General features: G+C 37.9%; 1 protein-coding gene across 1 annotated transcript; it reads right to left on the bottom strand.

The window, feature by feature from the left end:
* Positions 1 to 19,785: 19,785 nt before the first annotated feature.
* On the bottom strand, positions 19,786 to 20,481 carry LOC140181394 (uncharacterized). Its single transcript, XM_072224948.1, has one exon. The coding sequence runs from the start codon at positions 20,479 to 20,481 to the stop codon at positions 19,786 to 19,788; it is 696 nt and encodes a 231-aa protein (XP_072081049.1).
* Positions 20,482 to 22,826: the final 2,345 nt, after the last annotated feature.

Here is a 22,826-nt window from a genome sequence, read left to right on the forward strand (position 1 = left end):
TGCTTTCACGAGCTTTCTTCTTGCAAGTCTACTTATACTTTATTTTGAGATTTGAATTGGTGGAATTCATGAATCATCATGCTATGTGAGCCCTACTTGCTTATATATGTTCTTGGAGATTGATTCATTTTTAACCAAGTAGGTAGAAGTATTTTGCATTTAGTTGCATTCATGTAGATAGATTGCATTAAATAAATGTTCATACCCGCTTTTCTTGTCCTTCTTTATTCTTAGCATGATGACATGCTTGGTTTAAGTGTGGAGAGGTTTGATAAACTCCAATTTTGTGGTTTATCTTGTGTTGAATTTAGGGGATTTTATCAACTTATCTCACACTTATTCACTAAAATAGCATGGTTTTGTAAACTCTCCCTAATTTGTGCTTAAGAGTGAAAACATACTTTTTAGGCCTTAAAATTGTTAAATTTAATTTACTTTAATTCTATTCGATGCCTTGATATGTTTGTTTGAGTGATTTAAGGTTTTGAAGGCAAGAATGGCTTGAAAGAAATGGAAGAAAAGCATGCAAAGTAGGAGAACTCATGAAGAAATGAAGGAATTGCTAAGTTGTCAATCCTGACCTCTTCGTACTAAATCGATCATAACTTGAGCTACAGAGATCCAAATTTAGGCTTTTCTAGTTTCATTGGAAATCTAACATCTGAGGCTTCAAAATAATATGCAATTTGTCATAGTTTCCTTGCAGTTAGGGGACGCGTGCGCGTTGCAGTATCAGCGTGACTCACTTAAAGGCAACACGTGACCAGCGATTTCTGAAGCATTTTGGGCCCAATCCAATCCATTTCTGATGCTATTGAACTAGGGATTGAAGGGGGGGGGGAATGAACCAAGTAGTCATAGGAGAGTTTTTATCATGTTTTAGGTTAAAATTTTAGAGAGAGAAGCTCTCTCTTCTCTCTAGAATTTAGGGTAGTTTAGGTTAAATTTCCTTAGATCCAACTTTTAATTCTTGTTTTTATTTCAATTTTCTTTATATTTTAGTGTTCTATTTTCTTAATCTTCTTAGTTTTTCTTGTTAATTTCTTTTTTGCTCCCTTTTATGTTTATGAACCCTTGTTGGACTTCGATTTCTTCTAATGCAATTTTATGTTCCCATGTCTTTTTATGTTTATCTTAGTTGCTTTTATTGATTTCTTGTTTGTGTTAGTTATGGGTTTCATTAATTCTTAAAATTTGTGATGTTTACTTTTATTGCACTCTAGGTGTTTGATAAAATATCTTCACTAGTTATAGAGTAGTTTTCTTTACTCTTGGCCTAGGCTAAGGGAATTGGGTGACCTTGAGTCACTGGGTTTCATTGAATTGGTGATTCGAGAACTCTTAGTGGTCAATTTGATACCCATTAACGCTAGCCTACTACTAAGTCAATTAGTAGCTAGGTTGGGACTTATGGGTTGAATTTGATCAAGCCTATTTGACGTACTTCAAGCATAGAAGTAGACTTGATGGGTTGGTCCCTCATAATTCTCAACACATGGATTGTAGACAAGGATGGTGATCTCAATTTCCATGCCTTAGCCAAGAGTTCTTTTCCTTTCCTTTATTAGTTAATTATCATTTACTTTCTTGACATTTACTTTTCTTGTCAAATGTCAAATCAATCCACCCTTGTTCCTTCGTAGCTAATAATTGAGCACTTCATTGTAATTCTTTGTGAGACGATCCAAGGTTTAAATACTCTCGGTTTTTATTGGGGTTTGTACTTGTGACAATCAATTTTAAAACTTTGATTGAGTGTTATTTATTGGTTGGGAACTATACTATCAACGGAACTACTTTGTGTGAAATTCCTAACCGACGATAACACTTTTTCAGTGGGTGATGCGTACGTGTGACAAGAGGACCCAACGCTTGCCTCCAAGCTCGCACACAAGCGCCCAGTGACCTAGCGCTCGTCTCCACGCTCGTTGTAGCGCTCACCACCAAGAGCACCTTTGACAAGGTCACATGTACGCTTGGGCGACTCGTACGCATGACAGAGTAAACCAGCGCCATGCTTGCAAGGCAGCGCAGTGCTCTCCTGGACCAACTCACGCTCGTGTCAGCGCTCATATGCATGCTTGTGGCTAAGCGCCAGAATCAAGGGTCACGCATACATGTGGGCAACGCATACGCGTGACAGGTGCAGCCAGCGTCAAATATGAAGCATGCTCGCCCAACCCAGCGCCCACACAAGCGCTAATACATGCAAGAGAACCCTGGAGCATCAGTTTAGTCACTTAAAATGCACTCAACTTCAAGCAAGCAAGCCCACCAATTACCACTCAATCAAGGCCACAAGAATAATATAGAATAGTTCATTTTCATTTGATTGTTATTTGCTTTCAATTTAATTTGAGTTTGTAATTTAGGAGAACCTATATATAGGCCTTAGTTTCATGATAGGAAGCTATTCCGAAGGGAGATATTCCAAGGGGGAGTCTTCGGGCCCCTCTCTTCTCTCCACACTTCTCTTCTCCTACACTTTCTTTCTTACATTGTAAATGTTTAGTTATGGGTCACTAACTCTTTTTATTGAGAAAGAGAGCTCTATTGCAATTCAAATGGGTTGATTTTTTTTCATTCTTCATCTTCAATTCTTCTTTTATTGTTCCTTTAGAAAGAGTCTTTGTGCTTCATAGATCCAATTAGTATCGAGAGAGGGATTTGATCTACTTGTATTTCATGATGAACTTGAGAAAGGAGTTATAAAATTTAGTTTGAGGCTCTTCTCTCATAATCCTCTTGATCATACATTCTTAGTCGGGTATGTGACATGTAACCACTTTGAATTGAGGTCTTGAGGGTTGTGTGGCCTTTAAATTAGAAATTGAACTTCATCTCTTCTCATGACCAATTAGATCAAGAGATTGACAATTGATTAAGTTGAGAGAAATCAAATCACCAAGAGATTGGAGTTTAGTTACTTATGATTTGCCAAGAGATCAATGATTGCATGATTAAAGAAGAGATGAGAATTGTTGATCCTGAGAGTGCAATATCTCTTAATCACAATGCTTTCTTTTTATTTTACTTCTAGTAATTTACCTTTCTGTCATTTACTTTCTTGCACTTTACATTCTTGTACTTTCTATTCCTTGCATTTTACTTTTCGACACTTTATTTTCTTGCACTTTACTTTTACGTCATTTACTTTTCTTGCATTTTATTGCTTTCTTTTAATTTCTAGCCATTTACAATTTTTGTTGCTCATCATTCCAATATAAACTGTCTAACTAGAATGATCAACTAACTATTGATTGCTTAATCCTTTAATCCTCGTGGGATCGACCTCACTCCAAGTGAGTTTTATTACTTGATACGATCCGGTATACTTGCCGGTAGTTGTACGGAATTATAATTTTTTCGTATCAGGTTTTTGGCGCTGTTGCCGGGGATTAATTGTGATTAACAAACTATCGGTGGTTGATTACCTAGATTAGACATTTTTTTTCTTTTTGTTTAAGTCAGTTAATCTCTTTTAATTTTCTATTTTCTCTTGCTAGGAAGGTGTTTGTGTTATTGCCTCACTAAGGATTCCTTATTTGTGACATAAGGAACTTCAATTTCTCTTAGGGATTGTGTTTAATACAAAGTATCTTCAAGTAAGAATGGAGTTTACTTCATCTTTTGATCAAGTAAATTTGTAGTGTCCTCCATCACACCATCAGTACAGAAAAACACCTCTCTCTCAATGTAGTAAAATAATAACAAACTCCAACTTTATAGGCAGAAGACTCACCTCGCAGGTTCCGTGTTGCACGACACATGTCCAACACGCAGGATGCGTGTTGCTTGCATGCTTGACATCTGTCCAACACACAGGGTGTGTATGGCTTGATGTTCGCCACGTGGATAGATGCCTGTTGCTGCTGATTAGGCTACGTGTCTATCGCGCTGCATGCATGTTTAGTTAGGACGTGACTTGTGTGTTGCACCTGCTATATCTGCAACATTCACTCACCTATATATACACCAAAAAATTCTATTTCCAACAAAAATTTATGTCCTTTTTCATATTAAAATTTTTTAGCCAAAAAAACCTCTATTTCATTAAAGGTCCCTTACCAACGATTTAGTCGCCGATCAAATTAACCACACAAAAAATTTAATATAATTTTTTATTAATTAAAATTACCTACACTGAGGCCTTCTGAAATATTAAAAAATAAATTAAAATTAATATAAAATACTGCTACGTGTTATAGATGCCATGAGCATTGATAATTTTAATAAATAAAATTAAAATTAAATAACCGAAATGCGTTATATATGAATGTCCCAGCCGTCAGTAAATGGAATTTCAATTAAAAAAATTTATCAAAGCCTTTCCAACGTCGTGGCCATCGGTAACATAATTTAAAATAATAAACTTATTTAGAATTTAGAATTTAGATGGACTTATTTGAGAAAAAAAGTTTTTTTTAATAAAAAATATTTTTATTTAATTTTAAATTTATTTAGGTACATTCTAAAAAAAATTTTTTAAAAAAAATTGTTTTTATTAGAAGTCAAAAGTATCTTATTTAAAAAAAAAAAAAGGAGCAGAACAAGAAGACATTTTTAATATTTAAAAAAAATAAATATTTTATAAAAACTAATCCAAATTGACTGAAAAATATTTGTAGTTATTTCCAGTGGCCTCATCGTTAACTGTTGGTAATATCATTGGCGCTAATATGTGGCAAACTTTAGAGTGAACACCCAACCCGGTCCCTGTCCTTTTCTTCGATGGACATCACGGCCCTTGTCCAAAAAAAAGAGACATATCGGTCCCTGTCCCATATTTTTGTGGGACTTCCCGGTCCTTCCGTCATCTCCCCTGACCAAAACAGACGAAACTTGCCTACGTGTCAGTTAACTTTGCTGAGTTGGAGGTTAATAGTCTGTTAAGTTCCACGTGGCCATTGAGAAATGGACAGGGGTCGATTTGTCCCCCTTTGGTGACCTAAAACTACGTCGTTTTAGTGGTCATTAACGTTGCTATTAGGGAATGGTAAGGGGTCGTTTTGTCCCACTCTAGAAATAAAAAACGAGGTCGTTTTTAGTCTCCACTGAAACACAATGGTTTGAAATTGATTCGACATTGCTAATCTCTCACTCTTCTCCCAACCCAAATACGAACCCTAGGAGACCATGATTGGTAATGGAGAGCGTTGTTCATCATCAAACCCACGAAGCAGAGACGATGTAGGCTGGGGCCTAAATTCTGGTGGGAGTGCTGGAGCTCCGAGGAAGAAGAAATGGGTTGCCCCAATTTGTTATTGTGGTTCTCATGCAATATTGTTTATGTCAGGGACGGTGAAGAATCCAGACAGATTATTCTTTCGCTGCCCAAAATTCAAGGTAGTTTTTGAGGGTTTAGCTAATTTTTTGTTTTTAATTTCTATTCCATAGATGATAACAAATGTTAAACTTTTTTGTAGACTGGAAAATGGCATTGCAACTTCTTTGCATGGCTAGATGATTATGTATCTTCATGTAGTGAGGATGGTAACAAGGCTGTGTCATTTGGTGCATCAAAGCAGAAGCAGAATCGATTGGAAGGCCATGGTTATGTGGTGGATAACAAAGTTAATGAGTTGGAGGAAAGATTAATTAGTTTGGAGGATCAGTTAGATTACTGCAAACTGAAAATGGGTGAAAGTAGATGTATTAGGTATGGGTTTAATTTGTTAGCATTTCTGGGTGGGGTTGTAATTGCAAGCTTGTTTAGAACAAGTGTGTAAGAATTTCATAGCTGAATTTTGTTATTTCACTAAGTTGAGTTGTGAACAACACTTTTGATGATGAATGAAGCAGGGATTATTGTGTTGAATTTGTAAAATTTGAACCATGGCCTGTGATGAATGTTAAATCTCATCCCTATATTGATAGATAATGGCATATATGTCATGACATAAATTTAACAAATATGCATCCTAGCTAAGTAGAACTAAGTATCTACAGTCAAAGAAAGATCCATGTTAATATATTGATAATTAAGGAACAGTATAGTTGTTGAAACAACTTAACACATAAGATGCTATACAAAATATGGGCAGCAACATGGCCCTGAGTTAGATAACCAAAATATAGGGATCTCAACCAAAAGCCCTATGCCTAAAACCAGTAGTAGTAAGTAGAAAAATATAGAAATTTTTTTGAAGCAAAACATGTGTCCTAAAGGCTTGTAGCCAAGATACAAAACAGCAACAAAAAGTACTCCAAGTTCACATCTTCTTAGGTGGCCTAAGTCCTGGACGCCTGAGCCCGGGAGTGGGTACAAATTTGAAAATCCTTGAAGCAGTTCCCAAGCTTGCAGCAGCCATTGTTTCTGCTGATATTGCACCACCTCCACTTGTTGGAGTTGTCGAAGGAGTTATTGGACCATGAGTAGGATTTGCCGAAGCATGGGACGTAAGTGCTGGACCTTGTCCTAGTTGAGATTTGAACCAGAGTGTAGGCCTTGGTGCTGGTGGGGGTGTGGGCATGAAACTTGACATGTTGGGTGTTGGTGGAGGTGCGGGCCTGATAACAGGGTTCTTTAACCTTAGGGTTGGATTGGATTGAGTTGTGAAGACTACATCAGATGACCCTTGTTGAATGTTGGTTGGATTTGTAGCATGCTGGACCTACAAAGAATTTTTGTTATAGTCCCAGATAATTTATGAAAGCAAAGGTAATTAGCTTTAAAGTATTAACAAGATAACTTTACCTCCTCTGATTGTGGTGCATTTTGTGACAAAGGAATCTCTTGAGGTGTACCTTCTGGAGCTACAGCAGTTGTTTTTTTCTCTCCTTTTGGTAGTTTCTTCTTATCTTTCTTAGCTTTTTCCTAACAATGATAACAACAACACGAACAAGAGTTAAATACATATAACAAAGGCTATTCAACTAGGACAAGACTAACAAAACAACCTTATGGTTCACACCAACTCCAGCCACATTAGTGGCCTCATTGCAGTTTCCATGTCCTCCTTCCTGCTATCATATACAACAAATGAACATTACCAAAATTTTTTTTAGCCAACTAAACCCCCGACTAAAATAAATTGAGACATTTAAACCCCTAACCACTTAACTTTAAAGACAAATCGATCCCTACTTAGTTCCATACCTGCAGATTGGTTGTGTTCTTAGAGACATCAGCTCCAACTGAGTTAGACTTCTTCTTCGCTCCATTTGCCCTCCTTTCCTTTTTGGTCATTGGTTTCCAGTTAGGATCCATTGCAGGATTGGTGCATGTTTTATAGTAGTGTCCTTTCTGGCCACATTTGTTACAAGTGACTTCAAATGTTTTCTTTGCCTTGTTGGGATTTATCTCAGTTTCCACTGGATCGATTCTTCTCTTTACCTTTGGTCGATGTGCTGGTCGTTTAATTGGTGGAGGCAATGGCCTTGGGGCATCAGTGGGCTCCCAATACTCCTCACTATTTACAGGCTTCATTGTGTGGGCGTAAGTAGCTCTGATTGAGTCCATTGTTAGCCACGTGTGCACAAAGTCTTCAGGGTTCACACCAATTTTGTACATCGCTGCTACTGCATGTCTACAAGGCATACCTGAAAATAGTACTCAGTTAGATGCATATTAAGATAAAGTCACAAATATATTTTAACACTAACCATGACCATACCAGTTAACTGCCAAACGTTGCAGGTACAGGTCCTTTGTGCAAGGTTAACCCCAACCTTGTGTCCTTGCCTATGAACCTCAAAGAGGACTCTATCACTATCACCTGCCCAAATAGCTCTCCACTTACTTGCTTTAGGCTTGATGAATTCTTCCAACCTTTTGTGCTGAACTGGGGCTAGTTTTCCAGTATGATTTTCTAATTTCTTCTTGTGTAGGGCCATCTTCCTCATGACATAACACCTCAGATCATCTATCATTGTTAGTATGGGTCTTCCTCTATACTCAACTATTTTCGCGTTCCACACCTCGCACATATTGTTTGTGATGTTGTCTACTTTCGGTCCATGGCTGAAATAAGCTTTTGCCCACACAGCTGGATCAAACCTTTGTAGGTATTCCCATGCTCCCTGATTGATATTTTTCATTTTCTCCATTGAGGCTTTAAATTCCTGGATAGTTGTCTGCCTAGCACATTCCCATACAAGCTGCTTTGTCTGCTGATCCTTGAAGTGTTTGATGAAGTTCTTCCAAATGTGAAGTACACAATTCCTATGATGTGCGTTAGGCATGACCTCCTTCATTGCCAACTCCAGCCCCTGTTCTCAATACAGTCCAATCCAATTCATACTCAAAAACTGGAAGTTCTAACAATGAATCTAAGTCAATAAAAGTACATATAAATGAAAATTAAGTCAATACATATTACCTTTTGTTGATCTGAGATAAAGTTCCACCCATGTTGCCCAACAGCTCCCAAGTCTTCAGCCAACAGAGTCAGGAACCACTTCCAAGTGTCCTTGCACTCATTCGGTACCACTGCAAAAGCCACCACATAAAAGTGGTTGTTGGCATCTTGACCCACTGCACTTAACAGTTGTCCACCATAATACCCTTTTAAAAAGCATCCGTCTAATCCAATTAAAGGCCTACACCCCTCTTTGAACCCCTTCTTACAGGCTTCCATGCATATGTACAACCGATCAAATAGAGGGAGAGATTCAGGCTGAGGAATAACCTCCATCAGTGCTGTTGAACCAGGGTTACTTCTATGTAACTCCATCAGGTAATCCCGAATTTTCCCATACTGAGCTCTCTCATTGCCTAATACAACCTCCCGTGCAGCTTTCAATGCTCTGCTAATCATCTTTGTACTAACATGGACATTGTATTCCTCAACCATGTGTTCCATAGCCTGTTTCGGCTTCATATCAGACTGTGTTAGAAGCCTCTTAACCAATTTGGATGTAACCCAGGCCCTGTCAGCTAAGTTGCTTCCAAAGTCCCTTCCACAGTTATGCTCATTAAATAGAGTTTTCACTTGATAGCACCTATTGGCACTATTCCAAGAAGTCAATATCAACCACGGACAAGATTCTCCAGCACATGTAGCCCTTACTCTTTGCTTCTCATTCTTAATGTATATAACATCCTTACCTTCATAAACAAAATAGTCTTTCAGAGCTTGTTTGAATACATCCATTGTAGGAAACATCTGTCCAACCTTAAACTCCACTTCACCATACTCAGTGTCTTCATTATATGAGTCAAATGCTGTCCTCCCCTCATCATCACTAGAAATTGGACTGTTGAAGGCTTCACTTTCGTATTCATAGGGCCTTTCATAGTCACTATCATTTTCTAAATTATTTGGGTCAATGTTGGATCCATAATGTAGCCCACCATCTACAGGGTCACTACTTTGATCCTTACTTGGGCCTGCATCAGCTGCATGAGGCCCACTTTTATCCTTGCTCCCACCATTAGACTTTCCATCCTTCAAGATATGCTTTCTCCTCACACCAGAATACTTCCTTGAGGCCACCCTCTTAGCACTACTAGGGGATATGTCTTTGTCATTACCTTTCTTCTTGTTTTGTGTTACTACTTTTTTTGGAGTAGACTTCTTATCTGTCTTCTTCTTAAGCACTCTCTCATCAGAACTAGTGTCAGAGTCCTCCTCATAACCAGCTGGAGGTGGTTTCCATGCCTCATCCTCGGCACTTTCATATCCGTCATCAGAACTTGATGAAGAATCACTCAAACCAACATTTTCACCTGCCAAGCCATCACCTACCACCTCTGGCATATCTACAGGATGGTCAAAATAAATGTAAAACTCCTCACAGTTCCTGTTCTTGAGTTTGTTCTCCCTCATCTCATTAATCTCATGATCACCCTTAATGGAATGAAGCCCAGCTTCCATATCAGAGGCCAATATGTCATACCAATACATCTCCTTATACTCAACATAACCCAACTCTTTAAATAAAACAACCAAATCAAAAAAATTCACATAATCCAAATCCATTGGTGGGAACCTCTTCACTTTACCATCCACATAACTCATATATCCCCCACTGTCTCTCACAAACTTCCCCCGTGATGAAACACGGGAACAGCAAAATATTCAGACATCTGTAGTATAACATAATGCATACATTAAAGCAGAAACTAGCATACAAATTAAATTTGACTCCATTTCAATTTCACTTTTAAATTAGAAACTCTAATTCATTTTCTAACTTCACTGACATTGTTTACTATTTCTATTCTTCCTGGACCACAGAAACAATGTACATGCCAAAGTATGGGGGACTTACTGAAAATGACAACACACATTTGAAAAGGCAATGGAAGGACCACACTAACCTGGCACGTCGCAAACGCCGTGCAATCTCCGTCCAAGCTTCAACCCAGCGCCGTCAACACCAATATGTGGAGGTCAGTCAGCAACTTTGTCAGCAACACTGTCAGCACGTCGCTCCAACTTCAACAGGTCAATGATCACTACAAGGGGATGACTCTTGCTCTACTAGGGTTTTCTGGTAATTATCAGAGCAACACAATGGGCTTATATGGAAACCCCAACATCACGTTCCCTTATTCAATCAAAACGCAACGTTAATGACCACTAAAACGACGTAGTTTTAGGTCACCAAAGGGGGACAAATCGACCCCTGTCCATTTCTCAATGGCCACGTGGAACTTAACAGACTATTAACCTCCAACTCAGCAACGTTAACTGACACGTAGGCCAGTTTCGTCTGTTTTGGTCAGGGGAGATGACGGAAGGACCGGGAAGTCTCACAAAAGTATGGGACAGGGATCGATATGTCTCTTTTTTTTGGACAAGGGCCGTGATGTCCATCGAGGAAAAGGACAGGGACCGGGTTGGGTGTTCACTCCAAACTTTACGATGGTCTGGTCGTCAGTAAAAATTATTTCTAAAAGAAAATTTAATATTTTTCAATGTCTTAACATTTTAATGTGATCTGCTATCGATAACTTGCCTCCCACGACATGATATCGTAATGGTTGTCGATAGGACTGGAAATCTAGCCGGTCTGTCAGAACCTATAGTTTGATCTGTATTTAGTTTGGTTTGACCTCGATATGACCTATCATAAAATAGATTTAAATTCAGGATATTATAAAAATCTAAATATTTTAATAGGTCATGTTAAATTTATTAATTAGTCTTATTAATATATCAGATCTGTTTAAGTCTGTTAAAATATAAATAAATATATAAATAATTATTTTATAATTAATATAATTATTAAATATTTTAAATTTATTATATTTTATTATAAATATTTTTATATATTTTAAATATTTTAAAAATTTATAAATTAAACGTTAAATTTGGCATATTACATATGAGTAAATTTTATTAAAAATAATTTTATAAATAATATTTTTAAATTTTTATTTTTATTAAAAAATTTGTCAAGTCTTTTATATTATTTGGCCTAGCCTTTTTTCATCTTTAGTTATGGAAATAATAATATAGTCGTGTATGGTCAATAGTAAATATGATTTGAGCCAATATGATGTTTGCATATTTTTTTTGGTGCCCATATAATGTTTGTATACAATTGACTAAATTTAGTTTTAAACGTAATACACAAAAAATAAGAATGTACAGAAAAAATGAATTTGACTGGATATAGAAATAAATATTGTATTTTAAAAAGTAAATTAATGTACTTTATTTCTATAATTTTTTAAATTTGAGTTTGAAAAGGTACAAAATTTCTATTTTTCTATCTTTGTATTTTTTATTTTTTTAAAATATTTTTTATCCATGACGAATACACATTCATTCTTAAATATATGATTAATAATTAATGTCTTATTAACTTACAAATATCTAAAATATATTTGTATCTGTTATGATAAGAACAAAAGTGGATGTTCAATGAACGGTTCAACCTTTTTTATGATAAAATGATTATGTTACAAAGAGAATCTCATTAAATAATGAAGGTTGAAAAATAAACTCTTCATACATGTATAAATAGGACATAATCTGAAGCTATATACCAAGGAATAAACAACTTTTTCTCTCTTTTATGTTGCAATACTTCTTTCTCTCTCTTTATATTTTTATTCTTGTTACATCTTGCTTATTTATTTAGTTATTTTATAACACGTTATCAGCACGAAACTCTAACGAAGTTTTAGGAAGACTTCAGGTAACAAATTTTTATTATGTCGAAACTCTTTCATCTTGAATATAATGCTCTTGATATATCTGAAAATAATTATTTATCATGGATACTAGATGTTAAAATCCATCTTGATTCAATGGATCTTGGAGATACCATTAAGGCTAAAAATAATGCATCCCAGAAGGATAAAGCCAAGGCAATGATTTTTCTTCATCGTCATCTTGACGTATGATTGAAAAATGAATATCCCACATTAAAAGATCCTGCAGATATGTGAAAAGACCTTGAAGAAAGGTACAATCATCAAAAGACGGTGATACCTCCTCAAGCCCGATATGTTAGAGAAAACTTTCTCGACCTTCCATGCCTCGAATGTGCTCCTGCAGTAGCAATCGAGAAAAAGGATTTAAAAATATTTTGAGCTAATTTCTTGCCTTCTTGTTGCTGAACCCAACAATGAGCTACTTTTGAGAAATCATGAAGCGCGCCCAGCTGGCGCCGCCCCATTTTCTGAAGCAAATGCGGCAAATTATAACCACAGAAGAGGTAAATGGCAAGATTTTGATAAGAAGAAAAATTATGGAAGGAAAAGAAATTATGTTCATAAGAAAGAAACAATGGGCAAAGTAAATCAATTGAGGATAAATGCTTCCGTTGTGGTGGAAAGGGCCATTGGTCACGTACCTGTCGTACCCCAAGGCACCTAGTTGATCTTTATCAAGCATCCTTGAAAAGGGATGACAAAGGAAAGGAAACAAATTTTGTTTCAAATAATGAAAATTCCACCACTCATTATGATGTATCTAATTTCTTTAAGGATTTTGAAGAAAATATTGGCCATTTGATCAATGATGGAATAGTTTAATATGTGTGTTTGTTAAGTATTCATGTTAATAATTTTACTGTGTATGTACTTCTACTCATTTTATTATTATTATTATTTATCTTTGAAGAAAAATGGCGGACATATTCTGAAGATATTTGCCTTGCGGATAGTGCAAGTTCGCACACTATTCTTAAAAGTGATATATATTTTACCCATCTTGTGCCAAAAGAAGAGTATGTTAATACTATTATTGGCTCGGGCAATGTGATAGAAGGCTCCGGAAGAGCTATAATTTTATTTCCTGAAGGAATAAAATTTTAATAAATAATGCACTATTATCTACCAAGTCTCTGAGGAACTTGTTGAGTTTCAAAGATATTCGCTGAAATGGATATCATATTGAGACTATGAATGAGGGAAATCATGAGTATTTATATATCACAACTCATGATTCAAATAAAAAAGTTATATTAGAAAAATTAACCTCACTTTCATCTGGGTTGTATTATATCAAGATTAGTGCAATTGAATTACATGCCATTGTAAACCAGAAGTTTACTAGCCCAAATGAATTCATAACTTGGCACGATCGATTGGGTCATCCGGGAACAATCACGATGCGGAGAATTATTGAAAACTCCCATGGTCATTCACTAAAGAACCAGAAGATTCTTAAATCTAGTGAATTTTGTTGTGCTGCATGTTCTCAAGGGAAGTTAATTTTAAGGCCATCACCAGGAAAGATTGGATTTGAATCCCCTGAATTCCTAGAAAGGATTCAAGGTGATATATATGGACCTATTCATCCACCATGTGGATCTTTTAGATATTTTATGGTCCTGATAGACGCATCTGATGGACGTAATATTCGTATGCTGATTAGAAATTAGCAATGAATCCAATCGTGAGTATAGTCTAACCAACACGCAAATATCACATCAAACAATTCTAAAATCTATGACCGAGAGTATTGATACCGGGTTGTTCTCCCTATGATTTGCCTTAGAATGCGCATCATTGATTAGGAAGTCTTTTGTGGTTTTGAGAGTTTGTGCAAGACTTCAAGCTATCAAAAGTAAACAACAATTAATTGAGAGAAAAGCTTTGGCTAGGGGTAAGTATTGGAAGTTCCATCATTATAGTTTCCTTCAATTGTGATAAGATTTGATTATTGCTTCACTTAGTTAACCCCCTAATAATTGAGGAAAGTCAAGTGAGAGTAACTAACTTGAGTCACAAGTCCTAGTCTCACCCTAGGGAAGTCTAGCTTTAGTGAACTCCAAGTCAATTAGCAATTCTCAATTCCTAATCAACAATTGATATCCACTACTCAAGTGTCTCCAATAACTCAATCCCTAAGCCAAGTAAGAGAAATCTACTCCATAGCTAGGTTGTCATTATCACAAATAATTGGAAGACAATTATAGAAGACATGATGTAATTGAGAGAGAATGATTGAATTAAAGCTATCTAATCCAAGCAATCATCAACAATCAAGCAATTGAGTGAAATTTCTCAATTCATTAATCAAAATTCAAAATAACAAAGTCACAAATCTAGATCCAAGAGATAGAATCAAAAGAACACTAATTGAGAGTAGAAGAAGAGTAGATCTACAATTTGCATCATAGTAAAAGTGAATTAGCAATGGTTCTCACCAAGAAATCAAATGAGAATTGCAATAGAGGAAATGAAATCCTAGAGAGAAGTTGGAGTTTCTCTCTCTAAAAGCAAAATGTAACTAACTACCCAAAATATCTAGAATTATGACTAATTGTCCTAACCCCCCTAATCCTTGGTCTTCTTAAGCTTTTTCCTCCAAAATTCTGTCCCACAATAGGGCATGGGACTCCTTGAAATCGCTGGTCACATTTTCTTCTTAAAAAATCACGTGCGTCCATTGGCGCGTACGTACACCTGGGGTTTTTTGCGACCTGCGCGTAGGCGTGCAGTGCGCGTGCGCGTCCAAGGAATTTTGGCTCAGCCATTTAAGCGCGCCGGCTTCTCGTCTCGGCTCCATCTAGCCGGCTCTGGGGGTGCACATCCACGCGTACGCGTACAGTGCGCGTGCGCGCACATGCCCAAGTTTCAACACTTTGATTTATTCCATGCTCCTTCCATTCATGCATGCTTCCTTCACTCCTCTCAGCCATTTTTGCCCTATAACTTCTGAAACCACTTAACAAATGGATCACGGCATCGAATGGTAATAGAGGAGGATTACAATATATCAATTTTGATGCAAAAGAAGCATGTTTTCATCTATGAGGCAAAGTGGGGAAAGGAACACAAAATCATGCAGTTTTATATGGATAGGTGTGGAAGATCATTGATAAAACCCTTAAAATCTATACATTATAAACCCTAAAAATGGGGTTTATCAACCTTCACACACTTAAAGTATAGAATGTCCTCATGCTAAAGGAAAGCAAAAGATCAAAGGATCACAAGAGAGTGGGACTCATGGGATGCAATCTACCTACATGAATGCAACTAGGGTGTATGCTACTATCTACTTGGTCAAGGGTAATTCAATCTTCCTAGAACACATATATACATGCACATAGGGCAAGATGGTAGGCAATGTATTAACTCTACCAATTTTAGTTACCAACGTGAAACATGTATAGCTTGCATGAAGAACGCTCACGAGAGCTGGGAACAAGGAATCGAGCTTCGAATCCCTCACCGGAAGTGTTTGTACTCTATTCGCTCGGTGTATAGGGTTGATCACTCAATTCTCTCCTATTTCATGCTCTTCCAAAATTTGTTCTTCCTCTAACAATCAACAATTGTTCTATGCATGCATACATATATCATGAGGTCTTTCCTTAGGTTGTAATGGGGTTAGGGTTAAGGTAGGGTTATATGTTTGGCTAAGTGGGCTAAAGATTGAATCCTTTGATTAACTTAAGCTCTCCACTTAACCTATATAACATCCTATACAATTATGTACTAACCTAACTACCCATTCCTCACTCTTTCACATACTCATGCATTTACTTTTGATCATTATACCTATGCATTGATTTGCCTTTAGGTCTTACTTTGGGGCCTTTTGTCCCCTTTTATTGCTTCTCTTTTTCTTCTTTCTATATTTTTTTCTCTTTTTTTTTCTATTATTATTTTTTTCTCTTTTGTTTTCCTCATTTTTTTTTCAAAATATATACAAGAACATCAATGCATAAGGTTTATGTATTTAATCAACACATGAGCATGTATCCGCTTTCCAATATTTTTAACAAAAACAACAACATGCTCTTACCTCAACCGATGCTCTCCCCCCCCCCCCGTATTCCCATACTTGAATGGCACACACGCACTAGCCTAAGCTATTCAAGGATTCAAATACGGACATTCATGGTTTTCCGCTTTTGGCTTGTGATGTGCTAAAATTAAGAATAAGTGGCTTAAGCGTAGGCTCAAAATTGGTTGCAAAGGTGGTTATAGGGTAAGGTCATTTGGGTAAGTAGCTAAGTGAATTGATGGTCTCAATCATGTACATACATTCATACATATAACAATGGACATATAGAGTCAAACAAATTAAGGATAACAATCATAGAGAGAGAACAATGCACACAAGAAGGAAAGTAAGTGGCTAGAAGATGTAGCCATGCAATTAGGCTCAAAACTCACTTGCTTGTGTTTTTGGCTCAAAATCCATGTTCCAAATTACATTCTTCAAACAAGTTTAGCATAAAAAATTTTCAAAATTTTTCAAAATTGGCAGGGTCGCCCTAAAATTCTTGTTTCCTAGGAGATAAGTCATTACTCTAACTAAGTGGACTTATTAAAAAAAACTAACATGCAAAGGATGTTAAAAAGTGAAAAAAAAAACCTAATCATGCAATCTATCCTAATTAACAAAAGAGATTCAAAATTTATTCGGGTGTTACCTATGAAGACCGGTCGGCCGACCGACCTCCCCACACTTAGAAGTTGGCACGGTTCTCCGTGCCTTGAGTGAGACGCAGTGGTTGATCGGCTTCTGAGTGTCCATCCTCCTCTTCATTATCGCTATCTTCATTCTCGGTGTCGGTGGATGTAGAAATATCCGGTTCTTCCATAGGTGGTGCTAAGCAACTTAGAAGCTTCTTGACAAAAGTGTATCGGCGTTGGTTGCGCCGCTCATAACGATCAAGCTTCTTGTGAAAGTCCTCTATGCATTGCATGGATGATTTTGGTGGTGCGGTTGAGGTGGTGGGAATGCTCATGGGATGGCTAAGTTCGGATCATCGGTATCTGCCGGAGGGTAAAGGTATCTCCCGTTTGGAACAACATCGCCATCTATCGGAATCATGGCCCTCCGATCCTTAGTCTCTCAGGGGACACCGGCTGCGGCAACTAAGTCGGTCACTAGAGCGGAAAAGAGTAGGTTTTCCTTAGCGTGGATGCGGCCCATAGCTTGGCGAATGAGACAGGAAATATGGACCGGTCTCTTTGTGAGGACACACCAAACCAACAAGGCTAACTCGGCAGTGATAGATGAGCCATGGGTGTTTGGGAGCACATAATGGGCTAGAATTTGGGCCCATGCCTGAGCCTCTCTGGTGAGAAAACGTGCGGTGATGCCCTTGGGCCGGGGCCTCATCCTCCCTCAAATCCAGAATGATTCGGGTATACCAATGATCTTGAGGATGGCATCCCAATCAAACTCATATTCGCATCGTACCGACAAAATCTCTTGATATGCATCAATCCCTTCCGCTAACGGTCCGGTCTTAAGCACACTTTGAATGGCCTCCTCTGTGACGGGAACTTGTCTTCGGCGCACAAATATCGATGCAAGGGAAGAGGAGTGGTAATTGGTGTAAAATTCTATCACCCAAGACAAGTTTGCTTCACGTGGCTTTCTCAATAGGAACTCCCATTACCGCCGCTCTATGCGGGGCATCACAAGTGGAATGACATGGGCCGGAGGGGCTAGAAGAGGCTCCGCATGATAGTTCCTTTCTTTGATCAAGGGGTATGCAAGTTTGCAATAGCGGCTGGGGAACTTGGTCGGGTCCCTTGCCAGGTTGTCCTTTTCCAAAACGTCAATGTTAGCAACGCTCCTTGTCTTATTGAGGAGGGGCTTGGCTCTAGGCGCTGGTTGTGCTTTGCTAGTGGACCGGAGAAGTGCCTTCTTGGATGTCTTTCCTTTGTCTTTCTTGATAATCATCCTAGAAAAGAGGGAGAAGTGACAAAATTAAACTTAAAGAAGCACCAAGAAATAATAATCATGCAAGTGATAAAGCATGAGAGAATAAGTGACTTAGATACATGACAGATGCAACATGTAACTAAGGCAACAAAGAAAATCGTGGCTAATCACTAGCATGAGATGTAGGAGTGGTATAAGCATGCAAACAATAAGCATGAGAAGCATACACCCTCAACATCAATAACAAGAACTAAGTGTTAAGGGATGAGCATGTGGAAATGAAGCAAGAAGAGTAGTAAGCTCAATGCACATGTGAACGAGCAAGTGAATGAGAAAGAACACTAAAATATAAGGACTAAGTCAAAAGGAACTCCAAAAAGTCATGTGGGTCTTCCATCAAACACTTGGTGTGCATCCCTTTTTATGACAAAAATGAGAGAAGGGTGACAATGTAACACCCCATAAAGCATCATCAATCATCATAGCATACCACATATTACAAGGGAAAGCAATTAAGACAATCCAACTTATCAATGCAAGAGTAATCCCTACTTTTAACACCCATAAGAGAGAAATAAAAAGAAAGAAAGTTTAATAAACAAAGAAAACATGAATGAAAACTAACTAAGAGGAAGAGTAAGGGAATGTAACTAATGAAAGAAAGAAGGAAAAGAAAGAGCTAAACAAGAAAAGAAATGAGAAGTACCTTGAGAAGAAAAGGAGAAATGGGGTAGTAGGTGAGAGAGGAGGTAGTAAGGAGTATGAGAGAAGAGAGGGGAAAGAGAGGTGTGGGACCGCCGGAGGTGGTGGTTGCCGCCGGTGGTGGCGGAAGAGAGGTGGTAGAAGTGGTAGGAGGGTTAGAAGTGAAGAAGAAGGGTGATGGTAAGAAGGGGGAAGAGAACTTGAAAGAAAAGGGCGCGCTCTAGTGTAATTGGTTCGCGAGACCGGCGCGCGCGCGCCATGCACGCGTGCGCATGCATGGGCAAAAATTAGCAGGGGCGCGGACGCGCACAGTGTGCAGACGCGTGAAGTGGTGGTGTGCAGGTGTGCGCGCAAGCGCCAAGTGTGCTTGCGTGTGTGGTTGGGTTGTGCCCTCAGCATAAGTTGGGCACAACTTTGGCTGAACTCTCGGGAAAAAGTACCAGAAGATGAATTTTCACGATCGACGCGGACGCGCACGGTGTGCTGGCGCGCCGATATGCATTTTGTCTGAGGTGCGCGTGCACGCCAGGTGCACGTACGCACGAGTCGAGTTAGGCCATTGGCATGATATTAGCCCAGTTTGGGCATAACTCTCGAAAAAATGGCTCAGAATTTGCACAACTCTCTGGAAAATGACCCAGGAGCTGCGAATGCGTACAAGCACGTACGCGCATAGTGCGCACACGCGCCCCCCTCCCTTTTTTTTAGAGACATGAAGGATGCCTAATTATCATGAATTTAGTGGTTAAACAAGCCAAAGGGGTCAAAAACACCCAAAACTCAATGCAAAACCCAAAGATGGGGTGTTCTTCTACTACACAATCAATCCATCCATTGAAAAATCAATGCAAATCTTCATGAACAAGTTATATAAGGTACTCACAATAAAATCTAATCAAACAAAACTATAGCTAAGCAATCACAAAATAATGAAGAATTCAAGAATTAAATACAAAAGGGTAAAAAGGATAGATCTCACCATGGTGGGGTGTCTCCCACCTAGCACTTTTGTTTAATGTCCTTAAGTTGGACTTTCACTAGCTCATTGCTCTTTGCCAAGAGCTGCATCTTCCAAAAGAAATACCTCAATCTCCTTGTTACTTTTTATTTGCTCACCATGATACAACTTGAGACGGTGCCCATTGACCTTGAAGATATCCGGACTTGAGGGATGGCGCAAATGGTAAACCCCATAGGGTTCCGCTTTCTCCACTTGATATGGGCCTTCCCATTTTGACCTTAGTTTTTCGGGCAACAATCTCAAATTAGAATTGTAAAGGAGGACTAGATTACCGGCTTTAAATTCTTTACCTCTTATGTTCTTATCATGCACGGCTTTCATTTTCTCCTTGTAAGGTCTAGAATTCTCATAAGCTTTAAGCCTTAAACATTCCAACTCCGCTAGTTGTAGCTTCCTCCCAACTCCGGCTCCACCCAAACTCGGATTGCACTCCTTGATGGCCCAATATGCCTTGTGCTCTATCTCCACCGGTAAGTAGCAAGCTTTGCCATACACCAACCGAAAGGGACTCATGCCAATTGGCGTTTTGTATGCCGTTCGGTAGGCCCATAATGCATTGGTGAGCTTAGCACTCCAATCTTTCCTATTGGGCTTCACAATCCTTTCCAATATGCGTTTAATCTCCCGATTGGAAACCTCGGCTTGGCCGTTTGTCTGTAGGTGGTAGGCCATAGCTACTTTATGCATGATGTCGTATTTCTTCATTAGCCCTTCCATTTTCTTATTGAAAAAATGTGAATCTTGGTCACTCACAATTGCTCGTGGCGACCCAAATCTACAAATGATGTTATTTTTCACAAAGAAAAGGACCACATTAGCATCATCCGTCCGGATGGGTGAAAGAGCGGAAGATTGATGGTTTAGAGGTCATAGTAAACTCTCGTTGTAAGTATAGTTACTAAACCAAGCAATCAACCTTTCTTGCAAACGTTTTGGTTGTCACAAGTAACAAACCCCTAAATAAATTGATAACCGAAGTATTCAAACCTCGGGTCATCTTCTCAAGGAACTGCAGGGAAGTATGTTCTTATTATTGGTTATGGAGATTATAAATTGGGGTTTTGAGAATGAAGAGCGAATAGTCTAATTAGCAAATAAAGTAAATGAAGAACAAGCAATTTAAATGGCAAGTAAGATAAACAAATGACTGTAAATAAACTTTTGGCAAAGTATGAGAAATTAGAGGTCCTATCCTAGCTATCCTTATCAATGATGATGAGAATTGAATCTTAATTCTACTTTTTTAACCTTTACTAAGATAAAGGAAGGTAAAGGGATTAATTGATTTGATCTTCGAATCCTATTTATTTCCTAAGAAAAGATTGGGATTATTGAAGTTCAATTCAATTAACAAAGATAACAATTATCATTCATGTTTGAGTTTGATAACTCCTGAGTTACTAATTTCTTAACCAAAACCAAAAGGAGAAAAGTAAATTTACTGGAATAAAAATGTCTTCAGATGGGAATAACAATAATGTAAATAAGAGAAAGCAATATTAAACTGAAATACCTCAAATAACATTAATTCAAAGATGTAATCTGTAACATGAATGTAGCATAAGTCAAATAGGCAACATAACTAATATAAGCATTAAAGTATCTGAAAGTAAGAGATAAATATAAAGTAAAAGAACATTGAAACCTGGGATTGAGAGTTACTCCTAAAACTAAGAGAAATCCTAAATCCTAATCCTAAGAGAGAGGAGAGAATCTCCCTCTCAAAACTAAATCTAAATCATGAAAACTAACTAAAGTGGCCACTCTCTGAATGGATGCATTCTCCCACTTCATAACCTCTGGTCTATGCCTTCTGGACTTGGAATTGGGCCAAAAAGGGCTTCAGAATTTGCTGGGAGCATTTTCTGCAATTTCTGGTGCGTGGCCTCTGTCACGCGTCCGCGTGGGTCACGCGGTCGCGTCATTCGGAGTTTTTCTTGTCACGCGGTCGTGTCAGTCATGCGACCGCGTCATATATGTTCTGCTCAAGGCACGCCGTAGCGTCAGTCACGCGTTCGCGTCGCGCTCTCTTCGCACTGGCATGTGGCCGCGTCGTCCATGCGATCGCATGGATGCCAGTTTCTTCACAAACTCCGTTTTATGCTTTCCTTCCATTTTTGTATGTTTCCTTTCCATCCTTTGAGTCATTTCTGCCTTAGAAGATCTAAAACTACTCAACACACTAATCACAACATCGAATGGAAATAAAGGTAATTAAAATAATTAATTTTAAAGCATAGGAAACATGTTTTTCACATACATCACATAATAAGTAAGGGAAAGTAAAACCATGCAAATAATATGAATAAGTGGGTGAAGGATTGAATAAATCACTCAGATTAAGCACAAAATATATCATAAAATATGGGTTTATCAACCTCCCCACACTTAAACAATAGCATGTCCTCATGCTAAGACCAAGAGTAATGTTAGGTTGAAGTGGTTGAATGTCATGCAATGCAATCTAATCTAAATGCAACTACCTAAATGAATGATGCATCATGCAATTCTAGTTTTTATTCACTTGTATATAAAGCTTGCATGTAGTTGAATTAATTCACATTCTCAAGGAGTCATATATATATAGCCAAACCTTAAATAATGATAAAGCACTTATACAGTTGAGATGGGAGAGAAAAACATTTTATAAACTTACAAGACAATTAATAATTCAAGCAGAGATGTATGTTAATGAGCTATTGAACCCTCACTGGATTTTGTGTTTACTCTCTAGTCACTCAGTGTTTATTGGGTTAATCACTCTATTCTTCTTTTTATCCTTACTTTCTATAACTTTGTTCTTCATCCAACCAATCAACAATTATAGAATATAGACATACCAAAAATCATGAGGTCTTTAATTAAGGTTGTAATGGGGCCAAGGTAAAGGTAAAGGTATATGTATAAAGCTAAGTGAGCTAATTAAGCGAATCCTTGATTAGTCTAAGATCTCACCTAACATACATATTTTGTAAAGCAAAACTTCTTTACCCAATTTTTCCATATTTTTCCACTTTTGATGTTACATGCTCATGTTTCAATATTTATTATTTTTACCCCAT

The sequence above is a fragment of the Arachis hypogaea genome, chromosome 18, assembly GCF_003086295.3.
Source record: "Arachis hypogaea cultivar Tifrunner chromosome 18, arahy.Tifrunner.gnm2.J5K5, whole genome shotgun sequence".
Lineage (NCBI taxonomy): Eukaryota > Viridiplantae > Streptophyta > Magnoliopsida > Fabales > Fabaceae > Arachis > Arachis hypogaea.